The sequence below is a fragment of the Podarcis raffonei genome, chromosome 2 (genome assembly GCF_027172205.1).
Source record: "Podarcis raffonei isolate rPodRaf1 chromosome 2, rPodRaf1.pri, whole genome shotgun sequence".
Classification (NCBI taxonomy): Eukaryota; Metazoa; Chordata; class Lepidosauria; order Squamata; family Lacertidae; genus Podarcis; species Podarcis raffonei.
In genome coordinates, this window is record NC_070603.1 from 110,785,775 (window position 1) to 110,810,347 (window position 24,573).

The following is a 24,573-nucleotide window of genomic DNA, read 5'->3' on the forward strand; positions in this document are numbered from 1 at the left end:
TTTTGGAAATATAAATTATGGTACTATTGGACTCCGGCACTATTTGGAAAGTATGGACTCTTTTTTATTCTTATTAAACATTTTCTTGGTTTACGAAAGTGTGTGCAATGTCTCTCTCATATTTTCTTCTCCACGTAACATTTTTACAAATCAGTTTCATTTGTTGAGACATTAGGAAGAAAAGGGGGAACGAGGTGGAGGGGTGGGGAAGATGGGTGGGGGTGGAATTGGGTGGCCATGTTTCTATTTTACTTACCATATGTAGAATTTGGTGTCAGCGTCGCTTGTGCAGGTTCTCTGCTGTTCACTTGTGTTCCTTTGGTGGTGAGAGAGGTTGGGGTTGGCTAGGGTGTGGTTATTCATTTGTGGTTGGCTGTGGTGGTCTTTGTTTTCATGTGTGAGTGGGGTGGGTGGGTGTTTTGGATCAGGTTAGCCATACTGATTTGTATGCTGTTGGTAGATTTTTGTCGTTGTCTTGTTGGGCTGTGTATGTGATAAAGGGGAGCCATACTGGGGTGAAAGTGTCTTCTATTGGTCCCCGTGTCAGTTTCAGTTTATTGGTTAATTTTTCTAGTAGGGCTGTTTCCCATATTATTTGGTACCATTGGTCCATGCTTACTCCTGACAGGTCTCTCCAGTGTCTGGCTATGATGCTTCTGGCTGCTAAAAGTAGGTGGGTTATGAGTTCTTTGTGGTGTAAGTGGGCATTATTGTTTTGGAAGATGTTTAGTGAGGCCAGTTCTGGGGTGATTTCTAATACAGTGGTACCTCGGGTTACATACACTTCAGGTTACATATGCTTCAGGTTACAGACTCCGCTAACCCAGAAATATTACCTCGGGTTAAGAACTTTGCTTCAGGATGAGAACAGAAATTGTGCTCCGGCAGCGCGGCGGCAGCAGGAGGCCCCATTAGCTAAAGTGGTGCTTCAGGTTAAGAACAGTTTCAGGTTAAGAACGGACCTCCAGAATGAATTAAGTTCTTAACCAAAGGTACCACTGTACTGTCTTCTTTCTCGTAGCGGAGTAAGACTGTATTAAAGGTAAAGGGACCCCTGACCATTAGGTCCAGTTGTGACAGACTCTGGGGTTGCGGTGCTCATCTCGCTTTATTGGCTGAGGAAGCCGGCGTACAGCTTCTGGGTCATGTGGCCAGCATGATTAAGCCGCTTCTGGCGAACCAGAGCAGCACAAGGAAAAACCTTTTACCTTCCCGCCGGAGCAGTACCTATTTATATTTTGATATTTTATTATTATTATTAATAAAGATTTTCTTGATTTACAGAAGTATGTGTAATGTCTCTTGTATTTTTTCCATGTAACATTTTTACAAATCAGTTTCATTTGTTGAGACATTAGGAAGAAAAGTGGGGGGGGGGGAGAGGTGGGGGGGGGTCCAGTGGCCGTGTGTCTATTTTGCTTAATGTATGTAGCAGTATTTATCTACTTGCACTTTGACGTGCTTTTGAACTGCCAGGTTGGCAGGAGCAGGGACCGCCGACCCTCTGATCGGCAAGTCCTAGGCTCTGGTTTAAAACACAGCGCCCGCGTCCAAGTCTGTATTGCAACAACGGAAATAGGCGAGGGGGAGTGGTCAATCCATCGCTCCGGCAGGCTGGCTTCACGATCGAAACCACGTACCCGCGAGAGGTGACAATTCGCCAGAGAAAAACAGCGCAGCAGGTAATCTAAAAGAATCCCCCTCCCCCTAGATCAGGCACGTCCAACTCCCAAGAGACCTGTTGCACATGCCTGCAGTGGCGGAGCTTCGTGCTGGGGGGGGGGAGAGAAGGCGGGGGGGGGGGCGACGGCCGGGATGGCGCGCTGCCGGGGGTGGGGCGCTCCCCCGCCCTCCTTTTCCTCCGCCAGTGCATACCTGCCTGCCCTCGATCTTGTGACGAGCAAGACCCTGCATATCTAGCTGTGCACGCTGGCCCTTTAAAGAAGGGGGTGTGCCCTGTCGCCCGACAGGATGGGCCTGAGGCGGTTACCTCCGCCTGCTTAGAGCTCCCAAAGTCTCGCTGGAGTCCGGTTAAGACGGGCGGGGCTAGCTGGCCGCTTTTCGTTCGGGCCGCGCACCGTAGGCGGATCGCCCCCGCCCCCCGGTGCACATCATCTTTGCAGCTCCTGGCGCGCCCCGGGAGTCACGGACTCTTGGGTGTGGCAGGTGGCGGGCGCTGCGACTCTCCAACAAGCTGCCATTCTCCCCCGAAGGCGCGCTCCTCCCTTATATCCCGAGGCAGACGGATGCTCACCGAGGCCCTGCCGCGATGTAAGCAGACTCTTGTGGGGATGGGGATGGGGGTCTTATCATTGATTCTGGGGTGGAGCTTCCGCGCAAAAGTAGTTTATTCAAGTTGGCACCGCTGTTGGATAGTGCTTGCTGTTGCGCCCCTCTTCGGTTCGTTTTTCATGGAAGGTGTGCGCACAGACACGGATACAGAAATGCGCCCGGGCGAGCTCAGAGCGGAAAGGGCTAATGCAGGAGGGAGGGCGAGCGGGAGAGACGCAGCCTAGATAACATCCCAGATTCGTAGGCTTGGTTTCGCGCCCAACACGAGTAAAGCTCTTCCTTTCCTCCAAACTTACCACCCCATCCTTAAATAGGCGCTGCTCCTTCTCTGACAGCGGTCACTGTGTGAATAGCAGAAGTTATAGCCAAATAGTTTTATTTTATTGCACCTGCTTCACTAGTAGGCACTGTGATCGGAGTGTGGCCGTCCCAGAGAGTGGGATTTCAGTTTGCTTTTCAGATGCACTTAACAAACAGGCGGGGAGGAGGGGGGTCGGAGAAGAGAGAAGGCGGCACCTCTGATCCCAGAGGTCTTCGGGATAGTGGGCTCCGGCAGTGGCGGTAAGAGATTCCTGTAGTTAGGCTACCGTGGTGGCATGAGAAAGTACCCACTGGAAGGGACATAATAATAATAATAATAATAATAATAATAATAATAATAATAATAATAATAATATATTATTTGTACCCCACCCATCTGGCTGGGCTTCCCCAGCCACTCTGGGCAGCTTCCACAGAGACCAAAAATACACTAAAATGTCACACATTAAAAAATTCCCTGAACAGGGCTGCCTTAAGATGTCTTCTGAATGTCAGGTAGTTGTTTATCGCTTTGACATCTGGTGGGAGGGCGTTCCACAGGGCGGGCGCCACTACCGAGAAGGCCCTCTGCCTTGTTTCCTGTAACCTCACTTCTCACAATGAGGGAACCGCCAGAAGGTCCTTGGCACTGGACCTCAGTGTCCGGGTAGAACGATGGGGGTGGAGACGCTCCTTCAGATATACTGGGCCGAGGCCGTTTAGGGCTTTAAAGGTCAGCACCAACACTTTGAATTGTGCTCAGAAACGTACTGGGAGCCAGTGTAAGTCTTTCAAGACCGGTGTTATATGGTCTCGGCGGCCGCCCCCAGTCGCCAGTCTAGCTGCCGCATTCTGGATTAGTTGTAGTTTCCGGGTCACCTTCAAAGGTAGCCACACGTAGAGCGCATACAAAAAGCCCTGCAAGCCAGTTGTTGCTCTTGATCAACAACTATGCTCTTGATCAAGCTCAACTTCACAGTCAGAGAGAGAGAGAGAGAGAGAATGCCCAAACACGGCTATTTTAAAATACTGGATCTCTCATTGGGTTTCTATGGGTATGGGCAGGTTTGCTTCTGATGTAGGAGAGAGGGAATGAAATCGGAAGCCAAGCGGATCACTCTACTTAACTTCTTATGTCTAGGTGCTCATCACAAGTATGAGTAGCCAATGGCATCGTGAAGATAAGAATGCTATGGAGCAGCCGGCGGCGGCGTGGTTCAATAGAAAAGCACGCCAAGGAAAGCCGGCTGGCTCAATCCAGTCCACATGCAAGGCAAGGCGGAGCACCATCTGAGTTGCCATTGAGGGTGTGGGCTGACACGTACTGGTATTTTGGATTCCCTCGCCGCTCACAGCCCGATCGGCAGGCAGGAGGTGGGCAGGGTGCTTAAAGGAGCAGAAAACTACAAGCGATGACGAAGCTGCAGTTCCGGAGGTGCTTAAAGAAGTTTGTCACCGTCTGAGTAACAAGATGTTGCTTGGCAAATGCGCATGGACAGGAGCCTTAAAGCCATTTTTTTCTCTAAGTTAGTTACTGGGGTGGTGCGCAGTATTAAAAGACAGAACTTGATTTATGTTTCTACCCTTCTCACGTCCCTCTCACGTGCCGCCAATCCCACAGGTTTACTTGGAATCAAAGCCCTTTCTGCTTCCTCTCTTGCTATTTAGGACGAGCGCGTAAACAAATAAAGGATGTCCCTAAAACCCGCGAGAGGGGAGGAAAGTATGGGGACGGAAACCATAGGCATTAGACGGGATAGAACCGATTTGGAGGCTGTTCTGTTGGCAGCCCTCTGGGTCTCCCTTGGGACTCATTTACAGTGGTACCTCGGGTTACGTACGCTTCGTTACAGACTCCGCTAACCCAGAAATAGTGCTTCAGGTTAAGAACTTTGCTTCAGGATAAGAACAGAAATCGTGCTCCAGCAGAGCGGCGGCAGCGGGTGGCCCCATTAGCTAAAGTGGTGCTTCAGGTTAACAACAGTTTCAGGTTAAGTACGGACCTCCAGAATGAATTAAGTACTTAACCCAAGGTACCACTGTATCTCGCACCCATTCTTTTGGCCCGACTGGAATGTGGCTTCGAAATCCAAATACTAGCCTGCCTGCGTCAAGGACAGAGAGAAGTGTGAGAGTAGTGTATAAAGTAGCTTAAGACCGTAAGAATAGCCTGCTGGATCAGGCCAATGTCCCATCTAGTCCAGCATCCTGTTCTCACTGGGGCCAGCCAGATGCCTGTGGGGACCATCAGTGCAAGAGCACTCTCACCTCCCATGGTTTCCAGTAGGGTTGCCATATTTCGAAAAGTGAAAATCCGCACACCACTTTTCAGCGATTTCCAAACAGACACTACTTAAGGGGGCTGAATACTGGCTATGACAGGGAAATTCTGTTAGGATATTTCCGTTCCACCTTAAAAGGGAGCAGGATGTTTGTATAACAGCCTGCGTAAGTTCCTGTCTCACAGCATGTTTATGTTGTATGTTCCTTTCGTTTTTGGCTGTTTTGCCTGAGCAGTCGGAGCAGACGGTCATGCCTTCTTTGTTCTGACCAACGCCAAATAAACTGTAAATATGCATGTTCTGCTCTCATGCTGTGCAACTTCATGCTGCGTGAATTCTGCTGATAGAGTGTGCACAAGTCCAAGAATGTGGCTATCTTTTCTTGAGGCTTCGTGTCGCTACAATTGCTAGATACTGCGTGACTAAGGGAGGTCGATGGATTGTCCGGCACCGAGCTTGGGGGCTCAGATGGACTTTATCTCCCTGGCAGTATCCAAACAACAGGTTATGGGCCCAGATTCACGGCACTTGCAGAAGAGTAAGACAGCGACAGACTGCTGAAAGGTATGTTGGAAAAGCGAAAGCAGAGGCTTTTCTGTTTGCCGCGGAAGACGTCTTTGATGTCCGGCAAAACTAATTGGCCTGGGAGCCGAGCCAGAGGCATCGTGATTTATGAGCTGCCGAGATAAGAAGTCTTTGGAGGCATAACGGCTCACGTAAAAAGCTGGAATGGAGTTTTTCCAAGCTTCAGAGGCCACTGAGTGCCCAAAGTTAAATCAGCACAACTATCAGACCTGGGCAAAATGGTGTGAGAGTTTGCTGCGTCAGTTTGGAGTCTGGCATACTGTATTTGAGGCCACTCCAGTTCCTCGGACAGAGAAATGGCAGGGCCAGAATTTGAAGGCCGTGGATATTATAGTCTTATCCGTCTCTCTGGAGGAAATAAAGACGCTTGCTGGAAATCTCACGGCACGTGACATGTGGGATGCTTTGAAAAAGGCCCACCAGCCAATAATCCCAGCCCAGTGTTTGAATGCATCGGAGGTCCTGGCTGTTTCCCAGAATGCTAGTGAATGCAGGGATGCTGAGGGCACCGGTTGCAAGCTGCAGGGGGAGCAGACTATAACGTCATCCCAGGCAGCATTCCAGCCTCCAGGGGGAGCCAAGGAGTCGGCAGCTGAGAGCTCTGTTTCTCGTGAGAACCAAGGTCAGAGCCTTTGCAGAGGCCGGAAGACCAGATGTAAACAGAGCAAGATGCCTGCAGGTGGCCAGGAGCGGGGGGGGGGGGCAAGTTGCAAAAGCCCATGCCAGTGGAAAACAAGGCTATGTTTGCTGGCACAGCTCCACCAAAGGCTAAAGGCACGTCTGATGGCCAGGAGCAGGGGGGCAAGTTGCAAAAGCCCACGCCAGTGGAAAACAAGGCTATGTTTGCTGGCACAGCTCCACCAAAGGCTAAAGGCACGTCTGATGGCCAGGAGCAGGGGGGCAAGTTGCAAAAGCCCACGCCAGTGGAAAACAAGGCTATGTTTGCTGGCACAGCTCCACCAAAGGCTAAAGGCACGTCTGATGGCCAGGAGCAGGGGGGCAAGTTGCAAAAGCCCTCGCCAGTGGAAAACAAGGCTATGTTTGCTGGCACAGCTTCACCAAAGGCTAAAGGCAAGTTGCAAAAGCCCTCGCCAGTGGAAAACAAGGTTTTGTTTGCCAGCAAATCTGCTTCGAAGGGGAAGGCCAGGTTTATAGTCGACTCAGCTTGCACGCGCCATCTCACCAAAGACCGCCATCTGTTCATATCCTTCACACCTCAAGATGGAGAGGTCCAGCTGGCTGATGGAAGGACTTTGCAAGCTACAGGAGTTGGGACTGTGAAACTTGAAAGTCTGCATACAACCATCAGAGATGTACTTTTTGTTCCAGGAGCTGTGGACAATTTGCCTAGTGTACCACAGCTGACTGGGCGTGGTTTTGAGGTTTCTTTCAAGAGGACTGTCTGTGTCATCAGAAAAGGCAAAGAGGACATTTTGCATGCAAAGTTGATGGATGGTTTGTTCTGTCTAACTTATGATGACAATGCTGTTATATCTAATGCTGATACTTGTTGTGTTGCACAAACTAACAAGGTTCTTCATGCAGGATGCATTCATGATGCACATCGCAGATTTTGTCACCTCTCTTGGCAAGCGCTAGCCAAGATGCCTGAGTTGGTTGAAGGTTTGGACATCAAACCTTGCAAATTTCACATGAAATGTGTATCTTGTGCAGAGAACAAGGTGAAGGTTGCTCCAAAAGGCAAGGAGTCTAGCAGGCAGGCTTCCAAACCCTACCAGCTAGTTCATGCAGACCTGGTAGGTCCTCTAGCGCCCTCTTTGGGTAGAGCAAGGTACTTCATGGTTCTAATTGATTCTTTTTCCAGGTACATTCATGTGTTTATGCTCGAGCAGAAATCGCAAGCATTTCCTAGGTTCAAGGCATTCTGTGCTTGGTTGGAGAATGCTCATGGTAAACGTATTGGTTGTCTGTTTACTGATCGAGGCGGGGAGTTCACTTCTCAGCAGTTTGAAGCTTTCCTGACTGAGAAGGGAATCCAGCATGACTTGTCAACGCCTAGGTCGCCATGGATGAATGGGCTTGCGGAGAGAGCAAATCAAACGTTGCTGCAAGGGATAAAAACCTTGTTGCATGATGCCAATCTCCCTGAGAAGTTTTGGGGGGAGGCTCTGGCGAATTTTGTTTACACTTTTAATCGCAGACTGTCATCACCTATTGGTTGCACTCCCTATGAGAAGATGTTTGGTAAGAAACCTAACACCAAGCACTTGAGAATCTTTGGTTCTGACATGTGGGTACACACCCCACAAAGCAACAAGCTTGGGAAGCGATGGGCACATGGTCTGTTCATGGGGTACGAAAAAGGTGCATACAGGGTATGGATGACTAACTCTAAATCCATAAAGTTCACAAGGAGTGTTGAGTACAATCCTAAGTGGGGGGAAAATGTGGGAATTTTCCAGAGTTACCCAGAGGAGGATGAAGGTGATGTGAAGAAAGCAGATCATGCTGAGAAAGCTGAGGAAACTGAGGATGATGATGATGATGATGATGATGATGATCAGAGTTCGGATTCCAGTTCAGTGGGCGGCGCTGCTGCTGCTGTCAGTGACAGTGATGACACAGCAGACTACAAGAGCGCAAAGGCCTCAGTCAGACCATCTGATGAGTCTGACAATGAACTGGAAGAACCACTGTTCACCATTGGTCACTTTTCTCCTAAGAAGGAGGAGATGAGTCCAGAAGACTTGCGTCTGGTTCGCAGGTCTGAAAGGGCGACCAAAGGCAAACCTCCAAAGAGATTTGCTGATGAGTTTGCTAAGACGGCAACTGCTGTTCTTAGTAGCTCAGAGAAGGTGTGGGAACCTTCAAGCTTCAAAGAGGTCCAGGAGTTAACCTCTAAAGATGCTGAGCCTTGGCTTAATGCCATGAAGGCTGAAGTTGATTCCTTGAACAGGAACCAGACTTGGGAGCTGGTACCGGTAGTCCCAGGAATGAGACTGGTTGGCAGCAAATGGGTCTTCAAGGCCAAGACAGACCAGAATGGCAAGGTTGTCAGACACAAAGCCAGATTGGTTGCCAGAGGTTTTTCACAGGTACCAGGGCAGGATTACCACGAGACCTACTCACCCACGGTCAAATATGAGAGCATTCGGCTGATGCTCAAGATCGCTGCGGAGGAGAAACTGCATGTTTCCCATCATGACATTAATACAGCTTTTTTGTACGGGATTTTGAACGAGCAGCTGTACATGCTTCCACCTGACGGGATGCAGATACAGAAGGGAATGGTCTGTAAACTGCGGAAATCCTTATATGGTCTCAAGCAGAGTGCCAGGTATTGGAACACAAAACTCACTGAAACGTTGCTTTCTCTAGGTTTTCACCAGGGCAAAGCTGATCCATGTGTGTTTGTCAAGGAGGAGGGGCAAAACAAACTGTATTGTTTATGTTTTGTTGATGATCTTCTGATGTTTTGGAAGAATCAGGCTTTCTACCAAAGCACCCTAGCTCAGCTGAAGGAGCACTTTGACATGAAGGATCTTGGTGAGGTATCCAACTATCTTTCTCTGCAGGTGGAGAGGGACCAAGCAGGTAATTTTCTGGTACACCAAACACAGAAAATTGCTGATGTATTAACCAGGTTGAATTTGGTTGATGCAAACCCAGCAGACACACCGATGGTGACAGGTTACCAGGTAGACAGTACTGCTGAAGCGTTTTCTGACACAACGCTATACAGATGCATTCTAGGCAAGTTGAATTTCATTGCTAGATGTTCAAGACCTGACATTGCTGTAAGCACTAACCTGCTTAGCAGACATGCTAACAATCCTACTGTTCAGGATTGGAAAGCTCTGAAGCGCATAGCCCGGTATTTGAAAGGGACTATGCACTACAGGCTGAGGTTCACCAGTCAGAAGACTGGAGGTCTTGAAATCTTTGCAGATGCAAGTTTTGGAAGTGACACCACGGATGGTACAAGCACTTCTGGAGTATGCTACATGTACAACCACTGCCTGTTTGACTGGTTGTGCAAAAAGCAGACAACAGTTAGCCTAAGTTCCTGTGAAGCAGAACTCAATGCTCTGTCATTTTCACTCATGGATTGTGAATGGTTGATGCAACTGTTTAAGGACATTGGGGTTTCTGTGAAATGTCCTATACAAGTGTATCAAGACAATAGATCTTGTTTGGCTTTGCTGAACTCGGAGAGTTGCAAGCAAAGGACCAAGTACTTGCAGATTAAGCTACATCGTGCAAGAGAGTGTATTCAGAAAGGACTCATTCAGGTGTCCTACATGCCAGGAAATGAAATTCCTGCTGATCTGTTGTCTAAGGTTGTTAACAGAGAACAACTTAAGGTTTATGCACAAAGGTTGCAATTGGGTTGAACCACAGGTACTACAGGTTACACGGAAAGGGGGAGGATGTTAGGATATTTCCGTTCCACCTTAAAAGGGAGCAGGATGTTTGTATAACAGCCTGCGTAAGTTCCTGTCTCACAGGATGTTTATGTTGTATGTTCCTTTCGTTTTTGGCTGTTTTGCCTGAGCAGTCGGAGCAGACGGTCATGCCTTCTTTGTTCTGACCAACGCCAAATAAACTGTAAATATGCATGTTCTGCTCTCATGCTGTGCAACTTCATGCTGCGTGAATTCTGCTGATAGAGTGTGCACAAGTCCAAGAATGTGGCTATCTTTTCTTGAGGCTTCGTGTCGCTACAATTGCTAGATACTGCGTGACTAAGGGAGGTCGATGGATCGTCCGGCACCGAGCTTGGGGGCTCAGATGGACTTTATCTCCCTGGCAGTATCCCAACAAATTCCAGGTGTATGTTGTTGTTGTTGTTTAGTCGTGTCCGACTCTTCGTGACCCCATGGACCAGAGCATGCCAGACACTCCTGTCTTCCACTGCCTCCCGCAGTTTGGTCAAACTCATGCTGGTGGCTTCAAGAACACTGTCCAACCATCTCGTCCTCTGTCGTCCCCTTCTCCTTGTGCCCTCCATCTTTCCCAGCATCAGGGTCTTTTCCAGGGAGTCTTCTCTTCTCATGAGGTGGCCAAAGTATTGGAGCCTCAGCTTCAGGATCTGTCCTTCCAGTGAGCACTCAGGGATGATTTCCTTCAGAATGGATAGGTTTGATCTTCTTGCAGTCCATGGGACTCTCAAGAGTCTCCTCCAGCACCATAATTCAAAAGCATCAATTCTTCGGCGATCAGCCTTCTTTATGGTCCAGCTCTCACTTCCATACATCACTACTGGGAAAACCATGGCTTTAACTATACGGACCTTTGTTGGCAAGTCTCTGCTTTTTAAGATGCTGTCTAGGTTTGCCATCGCCTTTCTCCCAAGGAGCAGGCGTCTTTTAATTTTGTGACTGCTATCACCATCTGCAGTGATCATGGAGCCCAAGAAAGTAAAATCTCTCACTGCCTCCATTTCTTCCCCTTTTATTTGCCAGGAGGTGATTGGCCCAGTGGCCATGATCTTCGTTTTTTTGATGCTGAGCTTCAGACCATATTTTGCGCTCTCCTCTTTCACCCTCATTAAAAGGTTCTTTAATTCCTCCTCACTTTCTGCCATCAAGGTTGTGTCATCTGCATATCTGAGGTTGTTGATATTTCCTCCGGCAATCTTAAGTCCAGCCTTTCGCATGATGAATTCTGCATATAAGTTAAATAAGCAGGGAGACAATATACAGCCTTGCCGTACTCCTTTCCCAATTTTGAACCAATCAGTTGTTCCATATCCAGTTCTGTTGCTTCTTGTCCCGCATAGAGATTTCTCAGGAGACAGATGAGGTGGTCAGGCACTCCCATTTCTTTAAGAACTTGCCATAGTTTGCCGTGGTCGACACAGTCAAAGGCTTTTGCATAGTCAATGAAGCAGAAGTATGGTAGATGTCTTTCTGGAACTCTCTAGCTTTCTCCATAATCCAGCGCATGTTTGCAATTTGGTCTCTGGTTCCTCCACTCAGCAACTAATATTCGGAAACACTGCTGCCCCCAACTGGACAGGTGGCTAGTAGCTTTTCTCTTTCCACTTTCTTTGTGTCATGCATAATTTCATAAACTTCTATAGATGTACAGCTTATGTACAAAGGCAAAAATTACAGTTGCTGCTCTGCTGCCCTTTGCTTCTAGCTCTGTGGAAGGCGACACCCTCCACTAAGTAGCTGAGAAGGAAATTTGAGGGGGAAAGATTCCCCACCTCTCTTCTTTGCCATGGCTACTTGAGCATGCTCAGACCTCAATGTATTTTTTTAAATATTTTTTTGAGGGGGTTGTCCTCTTCACTTAAATATTTGTACCTCTGCAAACCTCAATTTTTTATACTTCCCTCTTGTTTCTCATAAAGGCGTCTGGTGCTCCTAATAGCATGTAGGCAAGCAAGGGTTGTTTTGCTTGTAAATAAGATTTTCTATTATCTTTCTGAAGGTTGAAAGTTCTGCTGGAAGGTGAGCCAAAAATGGTGGAACAGGCCAATACCTACAAGAAACCTGTAAATGGAGCAGAGCAAGTTACGCTTTTGCTTCAACAGAACGGAGCAAGTTACAATTCTGAACATTCAGAGAGGAGAGAAAATTCTGGTAAGCAAGTTAATGCTGATGCATGAAAAGTATTAAGGTCCCAGGCCACAGAGAGGTTAGGCTGGCCTCAACCAGAGCCAGGGCTTTTTCAGCTGTGGCTCCAATCTGGTGGAACGCTCTGTCACAAGAGACTAGGGCCCTGCGGGACTTGACATCTTTCCGCAGGGCCTGCAAGACAGAGCTGTTCCACCAGGCCTTTGGTCAGGGTGCAGCCTGACTCCCTCCTTTCGCAATCTTCACAAAACTTTAGCTGAATGGTTGCCTTCAATTTGATTTTAATTAATTTTTATAATGAAATGTTTTTAGAATGTTGCACTATTTTATTGTTGTTAGCCGCCCTGAGCCCAGCTTCAGCTGGGGAGGGCGGGATGTAAATACATTTTTTTATTATTATTTATTATTTAGACAGATTGTAGTTGGTTCTGGGGTTTTTTTAAGAGCGAGCTCTTAAAAATCTCTTTTTAGAGAATGCAAAGTCATTCCATTTTGTAAGCCCAGCCTATGTAGCCAAGGGTGGTGATGGGCCATATTCACGATAGTGTTGCTGAAAATGAATGTGGACCATTTTCAAAAGAAACAAATAACTTTCACGGAGACTTTGTTACCAACTGAAGTGAAGGGGGTCAAATGTCCAGTGAGCTTGCCAGACAGCAATAATGAAAAATCACCTGTAGCCGTTGTGATGATTTAATAGCCCAGAAGTCTGAAAAGTGTTTCAAGTTAGCAGAATAATGAATGACTGCAGCCAATACAGCGTGAATGATACAGTGCTGTGGAACCACGATTTGTGATATTTGGTGCAAAATCCAACTGTATCAGTATCCCACATTTCAATCTTTTTTTCTTTTTTACAAATAAAGTTTCTAGTCCATATAATTCCATGCCACAATGCCTACTCGGTCTTGGAAGCAAAAGAATGGCTAAGAAGATTTTATTTAACAGCCAGGCTGGTTGTGGTGGTGAATCTTCATTTATCCGCAAAGCTTTTTAATGCTAATATGTTGAGCTTGCATAATCTATAAAGGCTTCAGAATTGCACATAGCTTTGATCACCTTGGTGCAAAAACTTGGGAGGGTTGTGTGGTTTTGGTTTGTTTTAGTGCAGAATACTCACAAAACTGTCCAAAAGATTATTGATTACGAAGCAGACATCTAATATATGCATTGCTCTCTCTCTCCTCCCCCCCCCCTTGTAGTTGATAAAGATAAACCAGAGGTGGCGAAGAAGGGGAAAATTTATAAAGTTCTCTTAGCTGTCTCCGTTTTCATTATTATCATCGGCCTTTCAGTTGCTGTTGGTGAGTTCTGTTCCCTTGTTCTGTTTCCTTGACTGCCACCTTATGGACATTGTTTGCTTCTGTGCCTTAACAGGCAGAACAGTGGGATCTTGGCAAACACGCATTTGTATGCCTTTTTGCCAAGGTAACACAAATGTGGAGGAAACAGGTGGCATTCTCAGGGAGATGGGGCTTCTCTCCCACGTAATCAATTTCCCCCTGAAATGGTTGCCCATGAATTGGTATTTTGCAGTGTGCAGAGGACCGCAGGCTTAGCTTCCATAAGACCAGCAGGAGACGGCTCTGGCAATGACTATAATGTATCACGGTTTTAAGACTACAATGCCCACTTGACTGATCAATGGAAAGCCTTTTTAATCAACTAAAATTTCTCCTGTGTTTAATCAGGGCAGCAGCCCAACCCCCGATTTAATATGGGCGTCAGGCACCATTTTAGAAGAGGCTTTCTGTTTTGGGCAGACAAAAGACATTCCTCTTATATTGCCTTATATTGTTTGGGTTTTCCAGGCCACAGCTGAACTTCTGGGGATGAGGGCCGCTGATGGGCAGGGCCAGGGCGAAAAAGGGGCAACACAACAGGTGTGGTTCTTAGTTTTGTACAGTAGACCACACACCAGCTAGAGCAGCAACAGGCTAACAGGCTAACATCAGAGCCTTTAGGGAAATTGTCAGGTATAAGTGTCACTCAATTTAATAGATATTGCTTGAAAATTAGACTGCAGTCCTGTACCACAGGGAGGCAGAACCCTTTTTGAGCATCATATGAAACCTTCCAGTATGTGTGGAACAAAGTATGTATCTACTAGTTCACTTTGCATTTAGTTCAAAGTTTAATTCAATTTCTTCTGAATGACCATTGGCAAAAAATTTTTTATAAAAAGATCAGCATCCAGAACGTTATAAACTGCTGTGTTGATATATAAATTATACTTAAGAAGACTAAGGAAACATCAAGGCACACAGATAGTAGAATGTTTAGTTTATTTCCCCCAGCAATTATTATATTTTAGCTTCAAGGCCCAAAGAGTTTTGGAGAGTTAAGAACAAATATAAGAGAATGAACTTGAAGATAGATTAGAAATTGTGTGCTTCAGAGATTATTATTATTTTAACAAATTCAGTGGATTTTGCATTTTTTTTACTTTCTCTTCTGCTCTATTTTCTAAAGCAAAAAAGGGATTCCTTTACTACTTGTGTGGAAAAGTACAAAGCTATATTCTAGTCAAGCAAAAGACAGAGGCTGGGTTTAACTAAATATAGTGGTACCTCTAGTTACGAACTTAATTTGTTTCGGAGGTCCGTTCTTAACCTGAAACTGTTCCTAACTAGAGGCGTGCTTTTACTAATGGGGCCTCTTGCTGCCGTTGCGTCGCCGGCACACGATTTCTGTTCTCATCCTGGGGCAAAGTTCTCAACCCGAGGTAACTCTTCCAGGTTAGCGGAGTTTGTAACCTGAAGCATTTGTAACTCGAGGTATCACTGTAGTTGCACTAGCTGGAGCCAGCACAAGTACCTCTAGTGGAACAAGCTTTCTCCCTGCCTGGCTGCCCTAAACAGCTTGGGGTGTGTGTCAGGAGAACCCTCAGAACAGACTGTGGGGAGGAGAAAGGGAGAAATAGCTTGAAAACACACACGTTTTTGCTTGCCCAATTGAACAATTTCCTTAATGCTAGTTTAAATTCCGCCCAGAGACTTCTGCACTCACATGTCAAAAGTCATAATTCAAGAACGCATCATAGCTGGGTCAAACCTAGGCGTGCAGCAGGGCAGGTGAGGGGGGTGGCCTGGGTCCCAAGGACCAAATATTTGAGGATTGGAGGGCTGTATTTGGCCCTATCTCTGCAGTAAGGAGTTAAACTGTGTTAGGAATGGCACCAGTCAGGAAAAGCAGGAGATGGGTAGGTGCACCTCCCACCACAGCGATGAATAAATGGACTATGCCGCAGTGCTAGCAGACGCAGCTGTTTTCCCTCTTAATGTTAAAGTAATAGGCCTTTGTTTTCTATCACTTTCTTCAGAGCTATTGTTCTTATTCCTATGCAAAGATTTGCAAATTTAATCTATGGAATTACAAATCGGTATGTTATCTGCTCAGAAGCAAGTCCCACTGGGCTTGAACTCCCAGGTGAATGGTTGTGGGATTGCAGAATAAGTAGAGCAACAATCTTCACCTTGTCTACTCAGAAGTAAGCCCTATTGAATTCAGTGGGGCTAACTGCCAAGCTAAGTGGAGTTTGGGTTATAGCCCCCTCTATTTCCAGAGCAGTAGCTGTGCAGTTAGGTTAGCTGCTCTTAAATTACTTTCTTTCTTTCAGTTATCTTGTTGACACGCTCATCAACGGATCAGTGCCCTTCAGGTCACAACCCCTGCCCTCAGGGCTGGGTTCTGCCAAAACCCACACCATCACATCCGTACCCTTCCTGTGTCCCCGCCTGCCCTCAGGGCTGGGTCGTGCATGAAGCCTGGTGCTACTATTTTTCAACTGCTGAGGCAAACTGGACCTCCAGTCAGAGCAACTGTTCTTCTTATGGTGGCTCCCTGACGGCAATCGATACTCCAAGTGAAATGGTGAGAGCCTTTCCAGTCTGCCCTGTGGACTTCATTATAAGCAAGTAGCATTTAGACCAAGGCTGTATTGTGATTTACCAGTTAAATCAGCAGCGGGGAGCCTCATGTCCACCACAGCTCCCAATCAAGCTCAGTGCTTCTGTCCCAGTTGCCAGTCATCCCATTACATTTTATGAATAGCACAGATAAGCCTATCTCACCTCTGATCTTAACACTGACAGGGGCTCTTTTCCATCAGCAGGAATTGATGGCCATCATTAACTTGGATGGCATTGAAAGAGGATTAAATTAGAGAAATTCATGGAGGAGAGTGGCTAGGTTCTCCCTGCAGTGTCAGAGATAGTATTCCATTGGCCCTTACTTCAATCTTTGAAGTTAGTGCTCTAGGGCTTAGCTAAGATCAGTAGATAACACCTGTCTGCTTGCACTTTAGAGATTCTCTCTCAAGGGGCAGGTAGAAGGATCTTTCCGCCCACTTCAACCCCGGTACTGGAGTGGAGGGGCCTGAAATATTCTTTGGGTGCACATCACCTCCCGGTCATTCAGAATTATGACATTGGACTCCTTGTGGATTCACTGCCATGCCTGAAACTTTAGTTTGCTGTATCGACCAGGGATGTTTTGTCAGCTCAGTTTGGTGCACCTCCTAGATCTACACCTCAGCTGGGTTGTGGATGAGACCCTCCTGACTGTACCATGACCTACAGAGCTCCATCTGGTGGAGGTGCAGAGCAGGGCCTTCTCTGTGTTGGTGCCTACTGTATGGCATTCAGTCCTTGTGGCATTCAGTCAGGCACCACCCGTAGAGTGCTGATTCTTCGTTACTTTGTAGATCACTGCTTTTTACTAGATATTGTGTGAATCACTTAGATATTTCTCTTTTATGACTAAAAAGTGGTATAAAAACATTTTAAGTGAACCATCCTGCTTTTGTAGCTTCAGACTGGACTACTGTACTGTAATATATTTTCTGTGAGGCTCCCTTGGATGAGAGTTTAGAAATACCTTTGGCTGTAAAACACAGTTCATCGTGTAATGGCAAGTGGTATATGAGGCCATAGCATATTTTGCTTGGTTGTTTCTAATTCATGTCCTGCCTTTCCACCAGATGGTGCTCAGTGTTCCAGCCTCTCTGCATAAATGGCCCTCTCGCCACAGTTATTTTGGCAGCCATCTTGCCAGATTTCTCTGAAGGGAAGATAAGTTCTCCCAACAGTTTCCTTGGACATGGGGCTCGCCATTAGCAGTTGCAGGGCCACAGCTTCTTTCTCCTCCTCCCACCGTCGCCTAAAGGTTTTTGTTTTTGTTGCCACGGCAACGGAAGCAACTGTAGGAGCATTCTGGCAGCCATTTTGTATCCCCCACAATGCCCTGGGCCCAGCATCATTTCAGGATATGAAGCAGAGAGCAGGGAATGGCAGCTACAAAAAAACCTAATGAATAAATTAGCCTTGAAGACTAAGAATAAAATAAAAAAGACTGTTAGTTTTTGCATATAGTTTTCATATTACAGTCGTACCTCGGAAGTCAAACACCTTGCGAGTTGAATATTTTGGTTACTGAACATCGCAAAACTGGAAGTGAGTGTTCCAGTTTACAAACATTCTTTGGAATCCAAACTTCCGACGCGGCCTCCAATGCTTCCGATTGGATGCAGGACTTCTGGAATGAATTCTGTTCGACTTCTGTGGTACCACTGTACTGTTTTTATCAACTGCTGTGGCAAATGTTTAAACATGTTAGTGTATTTGAAGAAAATCCTACCAAGTGTGTAGAATTTCTGAGGTTCTTCTTTTTGAGAATAATGTCCTCTGAAAAAGGTCTGTCAAATACTGAGTTACTTTCTCTCCCCCCCCAAAAAAAAAAACCTGCAGAAATTTCTACTGAACAAGAAGGAAGCAACTGATTATTGGATTGGTCTAAGGAGGAAGGAAGGACAGCCCTGGAAATGGACAAATGGCTCAGATTTCAACTCATGGTAAGGTATCGATTTGATTCAATTTTCAGATGATCTTGAGGCGGTTGTGTGATTAGAGATTTCTGTTAAATATTGCTCCATTAAACACACACACAGAGAAAAGTTGTGTCTCTTTTTAAAGGAATTGGAAACGAAACCTCTGTCGCATGATCCACTGTGCTGCAAGGGGCTTGGATGAGGCAGAGATGCTTCTTCTCCCATCTCTGCCTGGATCCCTGGCCTATGCAAGGGGCAAGGGATGCCCCAATGTGCCCACCTCTATGGCAGGTGGGCAGAAGCCTGCACCAGCAATAGGCAGCTGAGGGCACAAGATCCATTGGATTCTGAACCAGTTCTGCTGCTGTCACACGATGGAGGCAGGCCAGATCTGTGCCTATTTCCTGCACCGATTCAGAAGCTGGTGTAGCAAAGAGGCATTTGTCGTAATCACCTGCCCAGTCTGCTCTGACTGGTATGAATGGCAGGCCTTTCAATGTAGGGGTGTCTATGCTGCTCCGTTAGGCCTCGCAGCAGGACGTTTAGTGCAGCAATGTTGTGGAACTCCCTTTCCATGGATATCTGATAGGCATTGACTGTTTTGGAGCTTTGGTACTGATTTAAGACATTTTTATCCCACCGTTTCTTCCCAGGAGAGTAATCCTGACTTGGTCACTGTTACCGTATTTTTGGCACCATAACACTCACTTTTTTCCTCCTAAAAAGTAAGGGGAAATGTCTGTGCGTGTTATGGAGGGAATGCCTACGGGTGGCATGCCTACGGATTTTCCTCCTCTAAAAACTACGTGCGTGTTATGGTCGAGTGTGTGTTATAGAGCGAAAATACGGTAATTTTGGAGTAGTATAATGTTGTTTTAACACATTTCTAACCGGTCCTTAATAAATTGCATATTTATACCGCGCTTGGTTGCTCTTTGGAATATGAAGTGATTAAGATGTTTTCTAAATAAGGAATAATAAACATGGACTCCATCTCTACGGTGTCCACATTTGTGGAATGCTGTCCCCAGGGAGGCTCGCTGGCACCATCATTACATATCTCTAGGCACCAGATGAAAACAGTTCTCTTCAACAAGCCTTTGGGAGATTAACATTAATAATGGGGGGTTTGTGTTTGTTTCCGTTTCATTAGCTATTTTGAATGCTTATTTTGCATTTTTATGCTGTGAACTGTGCTGTGTTATTTGGATGAAGGGCAGTATATAAATTTAATGAATAATAATAATAATGTTGCAGGTTTAAAATTGGAGCAGATGGCCTGTGCGCTTACTTAAATGACAGAAACGCCAGTTCTTCATGGTGTACATCCGAAAGAGAGTGGATATGCAGAACACCTCATCTCCCAGCTTGAAGAGAGCTCAGAGTCTTCCCAGCACGAAAGCTTCATCGACTGCACTCTGTACAACAGCTACCAATTTCTTAACACTGTCCTAAAAAATAAGTGCCTTACTTTTGAAAGACTTGAGTTGTATCCGGTGTTAATCATAGGTAGGGTTTCTTCCCATAAGCCCACAGAAGTACACTAAAGTACAGTACTGAAAACTGTCCTTATCTGTCACAGAGTTTTCAGTGCAACAGTTTATCAATACTTAAGTTAGATTCTTCTTACCCATTTCATGTACGTTATAAAAGTCATGGCATCATAAGGATTCCAGAATAACCAGGAAGAAACAAAATACACTGGTGCATGTACAATGGTACCTCGGTTTAAGAACAGTCCTGTTTACGAACGATTCAGTTTACGAACTCCGCAAAACCGGAAGTAGTGTCCCAGTTGCGAACTTTACCTTGGCCTAAGAACAGAATCCGAACGGTGGAAGGGCACCAGCGGCGGGAGGCCTCGTTAGGGAAAGCGCCCCTCGGTTTAAGAACAGTTTCAGTTTAAGAACGAACTTCCAGAACGGATTAAGTTCGTAAACCGAGGTACCACTGTATTTTAATACGAAAAGGGGAGGTTGTTCTTTCAGGAAGCTCCCAATACTCTAGCAGCGTCCAGAATTCTGAAGCAGTTTTTACCACAGAATGCCACTAGCATACGCCTCCGGTAGGGTTGTAAACTTGTAAATTAAGAATTTCCTTGCATATCTCTTTTGGGGTCTGGAGATTTAGCCATCACAGTGGCTGCCCTCTTTCCTGGGATCCATGTCTCTGCTTGTTTGTGCCTGTTCTCTCTCCTGCCACCACCTGGCTGCTCTGCTGACTTGAGTAAATGCACAGAAATGGCCAGGGTGAGCTGTGGAATTCAGGGAGGTGTAGTTCTTAAAAGGCCAAATCTCCATCTGCAAAACAAGAAGCCCAAGACAGCGGCAGTAAAATGCCATTTTGCCATACGGAGAGTCTAGAGAGTGGGCAGTGCCAGGGAAACCTCTGGGAGAGCCAGGTTTCCCAATTTTAAAGTTAACCTGCTTTCTAGCCAGTTAAAGCTGAAAAGCTATGCCTTTTAACCAGTCCATTTCTATGACTTCTATTCCATCATCATCCTTTTTATAAGTTTGGCCTGTGCGATTCAGCCGCTTGCTTTCAGGATAGAGGGGGGATGCAGGATGCTAGAAAGGGAAGGAGACCTTCCTCCTCACCTGGGTTCATCATATCCAGTGCCAGATTTATGTATAAGCTAAACAAGCTACAGCTTAGTGCCCCACTCTCTTGGGAGCCCCCAAAAAATTTAAAGGGGGAAAAAACTGGATGTACATTATTAAGTTTTAGAATCAGGTAGGTAGCCGTGTTGGTCTGATGCAGTCAAAATATATCTATAAAAGTAAACAAATTGTCCAGTAGCACCTTGGAGACCAACTAAGTTTGTTCTTGGTATAAGCTTTCGTGTGCATGCTTTGAAAGGAAGCATTTTTAACAAAAGCACGACGAGGAGAAGCAAGGCTGAGCTAGTGTTCATTTGCTAGTAGCAGGGCTGGATTTAGGTTTGATGAGGCCCTAAGCTACTGAACGCAGGAGGCACTGTGGGTTAAACCACAGAGCCTAGGACTTGCTGATCAGAAGGTAAGCGGTTCGAATCCCTGTGACGGGGTGAGCTCCCGTTGCTCGGTCCCTGCTCCTGCCAACCTAGGAGTTCGAAAGCACGTCAAAGTGCAAGTAGATAAATAGGTACCACTCCGGCAGGAAGGTAAACGGCGTTTCTGTGCGCTGCTCTGGTTCACCAGAAGCGGCTTAGTCATGTACGCCGGCTCCCTCGGCCAATAAAGCGAGATGAGCGCCGCAACCCCAGAGTCGTCCACAACTGGGACCTTTACACGTCTCAACATCTATTTTCATATGTTTGTATAATGGATATCCTGAAATATATTTTTGTAAAAATAAATAAATCAGTGATTAATAATAATCAGAAGAATATGGAGGGGGAAATACTTCAGTTGCGGGGTTCAAATGTTTCCCAAATAACAGCTGGTTGCTGTGTCCATGCAGTGGGATCCTATAAGGCAAGGATTTGGGTGGTACCCAATGCTAATCCTATTCATTGAACTTGTTGGACATGGCAAACTTGGGCTGATTGATTGCATTGGGATTACTCGGAATGAAACTTGGTTAGATACAGCCCATTATCTCTGTCATGTTTGGTTCATGTGCTTCCACTTGGTACTTGGCTGTTTGTCCCCCGTCCCCCTAATTTTTATTAATTTTTTCCAAATATCTTAAACACAATACAGCTTAACAATATTATTCTCCTTTAAATCTATATCTTATCCGAATTAACTTCCCACCACCCCTCTTCTGGCTTCTCTACATTGCTCTTGCTTAAGCGTGATTACTATATACAGTGGTGCCCCGCAAGACGAATGCCTCGCAAGACGAAAAACCCGCTAGACGAAAGGGTTTTCCGTTTTTGAGCTGCTTTGCAAGACGAATTTCCCTATGGGCTTGCTTCGCAAGACGAAAACGTCTTGCGAGTCTTGCGAGTCTTGCGATTTTTTTCGCTCCCCACCCCCTTTTCTAAGCCGCTAAGCCGCTAATAGCCTTTTAGCTGCTAAGCCGCTAAGCCTTTAATAGCCGCTAAGCCGCTAAACCGCTAATAGCGCTAATCCGCTAAGCCGCTAATAGGGTTGCTTCGCAAGACGAAAAAACCGCTAGACGAAGAGACTCGCGGAATGGATTATTTTCGTCTTGCGAGGCACCACTGTATACTGTTATGTATTGAAGTGCTCACCCTGGCCACCAGGGGGTATTGTGTATATAGTTTTCAATCAGGTCCACATCAGTTAATTTAGGTGGGAAACCCTGGAGTGTTGACAGCGGCTGCCTATAAAAGCAGGCTGGCTGAGCTGTTTGCTGTTCAGTTCAGTTCAGTTCCAGCTTACAGTGGTACCTCAGGTTAAGAACTTAATTTGTTCTGGAGGTCCGTTCTTAACCTGAAACTGTTCTTAACCTGAAGCACCACTTTAGCTAATGGGGCCTCCTGCTGCCGCCGGAGCACGATTTCTGTTCTCATACTGAAGCAAAGTTCTTAACCCGAGGTACTATTCCTGGGTTAGCCGAGTCTGTAACCTGAAGTGTATGTAACCTGAAGCGTATGTAACCCGAGGTACCACTGTACTTATAAAGAGCCGTCTGCTTTGTCAACCCACTACTTAATATATACATTCTATAAATGTCTATAATTCCTTAATAAATTTTTGTGTTATACTTTAGACATACATGCCTTATTATATTACAGTATTACATCTTGTGGTCTAACCAACTGTTTACAATAAACGTTATGAGTTTTATTTCAGCCCCGCGAGTGTCTTTATTTATGTACAATTTTCTCTAAGTATACCATAAATTTGGACCATTCTTTTTGGAAGTTCTCATCATCCTGCTGTCGGATTCTTCCAGTTAGCCTTGCTATTTCTGCATACTCCAATACAGTGGTACCTCGGGTTAAGTACTTAACTGGTTCTGGAGGTCCGTTCTTAACCTGAAACTGTTCTTAACCTGAGGCACCACTTTAGCTAATGGGGCCTCCCGCTGCCGCTGCGCAGTCGGAGCACGATTTCTGTTCTCATCCTGAAGCAAAGTTCTTAACCCAAGGTAATATTTCTGGGATAGCGGAGTCTGTAACCTGAAGCGTATGTAACCTGAAGCATATGTACTTTCTGTTGTCATTCTTAAATTGTTGGAATATCCTGTTGTTTCCATCTCTGTGCGAGTAGTCTTCCTGCTGCTGTGGCATACAGTACAGGAAGAGTTTCTGATCTTCCTTTTTAATGTCCTCTCCAACCATTCCTAGCAAAAATGCCTCCAGTTTTTTATAGAAGGTGTACCTAAATATCTTTTTAAACTCATTATAGTGTACACACTGTCCCAAAAAGTCTTCACCTTGTCACACAACCACCACATGTGGAGAAAATTTCCCTCTTTTACAATGCATTTCCAACAGTTATTTTTCATTTTGTACATCTTTGCTAGTTTGGTGGGTGTTAAGTGCCACCTATACATCATTTTTAACAAATTCTCTTTGAAGGTCATGGATGTGGTAAATTTTATTCCTAAATTCCATAGTCTTGTCCATTTCTCATACTTGATATTACATCCCAGGTCCTTTGCCCACTTAGTCATGACCTCCTTAATTTCTTCATCTTTTGTATGCCATTCCAACAAAAATTCATATACTTTAGACAACATCTTTGTACGACCTTGTAATACCCCCGTCTCCAGTATTGATTTATCATGATTAAATCCATAATTTTTTTTATCTTTAAGGAATATATCATTAATTTGGTGATATTCCATCCATCCTGACAATCTAGGTTTTAGTTCTTCATAAGGTCTGATTTGATTACCGTATATTATTGTCTTCTTCCAACAAATCTCTATAGGTTATCCAATCTCCTAAATATTTAATTTTTTAACTGAAAAGGCTTCCTGGGGTGACAACCACCACGGTGTTTTCCTTTCAAACAAGTCTTTAGATCTCATCCATACTTCATATCATGGTATTTTTATAATATGATTTAAGAAATCTCGACGTACAGTGGTACCTCGGGTTAAGTACTTAATTCGTTCTGGAGGTCCGTTCTTAACCTGAAACTGTTCTTAACCTAAAGCACCACTTTAGCTAATGGGGCCTCCCGCTGCCGCCGCGCCGTGATTTCTGTTCTCATCCTGAAGCAAAGTTCTTAACTCATCCTCCCTATATAAAGTAGCCATTTTGTCTCTGGGCCTCAGAGAGCTGTATGGACTGTGTCTGTAACGTAGTCTCTCTCTGCTCAGTATGTGTGTGCAGACAGAGAGGCTCCAGGACTACAGTTACTCAGTAACTAAGATGTGTGCCTCTATGAAGAATCAGAAAGCTATTATGAGCACTCTGTGTATGCTCTTTGACTATATTGTTTATGAACAACTTTATTTTCTTCAGTAAACTTTTATTCTGTTTATGAAGAAGACTCTGCTTGATCAATTTACCGCTGCGCAACAGTATTTAGGGTGCTTGTGAATTTTCATTCCCAACATGTCAAACTCTTGTTTATTTATTGAATGATGTTATGCAGATAGATACAGTGGTACCTTGGGTTAAGTACTCAATTTGTTCCGGAGGTCCGTACTTAACCTGAAACTGTTCTTAACCTGAAGCACCACTTTAGCTAATGGGGCCTCCTGCTGCTGCCGCGCTCCAGAGCACAATTTTTGTTCTCATCCTGAAGCAAAGTTCTTAACCTGAAGCAATATTTCTGGGTTAACGGAGTCTAACCTGAAGCGTATGTAACCTGAAGTGTATGTAACCCGA

General features: G+C 45.5%; 1 protein-coding gene and 1 long non-coding RNA gene across 2 annotated transcripts; both read left to right on the plus strand.

The window, feature by feature from the left end:
* The first annotated feature begins 1,594 nt into the window (after positions 1 to 1,594).
* On the plus strand, positions 1,595 to 14,553 carry LOC128408657 (uncharacterized). Its single transcript, XR_008329143.1, has 3 exons — positions 1,595 to 1,682; positions 11,862 to 12,013; positions 13,210 to 14,553. It is a non-coding gene; the product is annotated as an uncharacterized LOC128408657 (long non-coding RNA).
* A 1,054-nt stretch (positions 14,554 to 15,607) lies between these two features.
* LOC128408752 (early activation antigen CD69-like) lies at positions 15,608 to 19,316 on the plus strand (the record flags this gene model as incomplete). The annotated part of the gene is made up of 3 exons (XM_053378773.1): positions 15,608 to 15,880; positions 17,755 to 17,858; positions 19,092 to 19,316. Coding segments are annotated over 3 exons (492 nt in total), but the record flags the coding sequence as incomplete, so codon positions are not given.
* Positions 19,317 to 24,573: the final 5,257 nt, after the last annotated feature.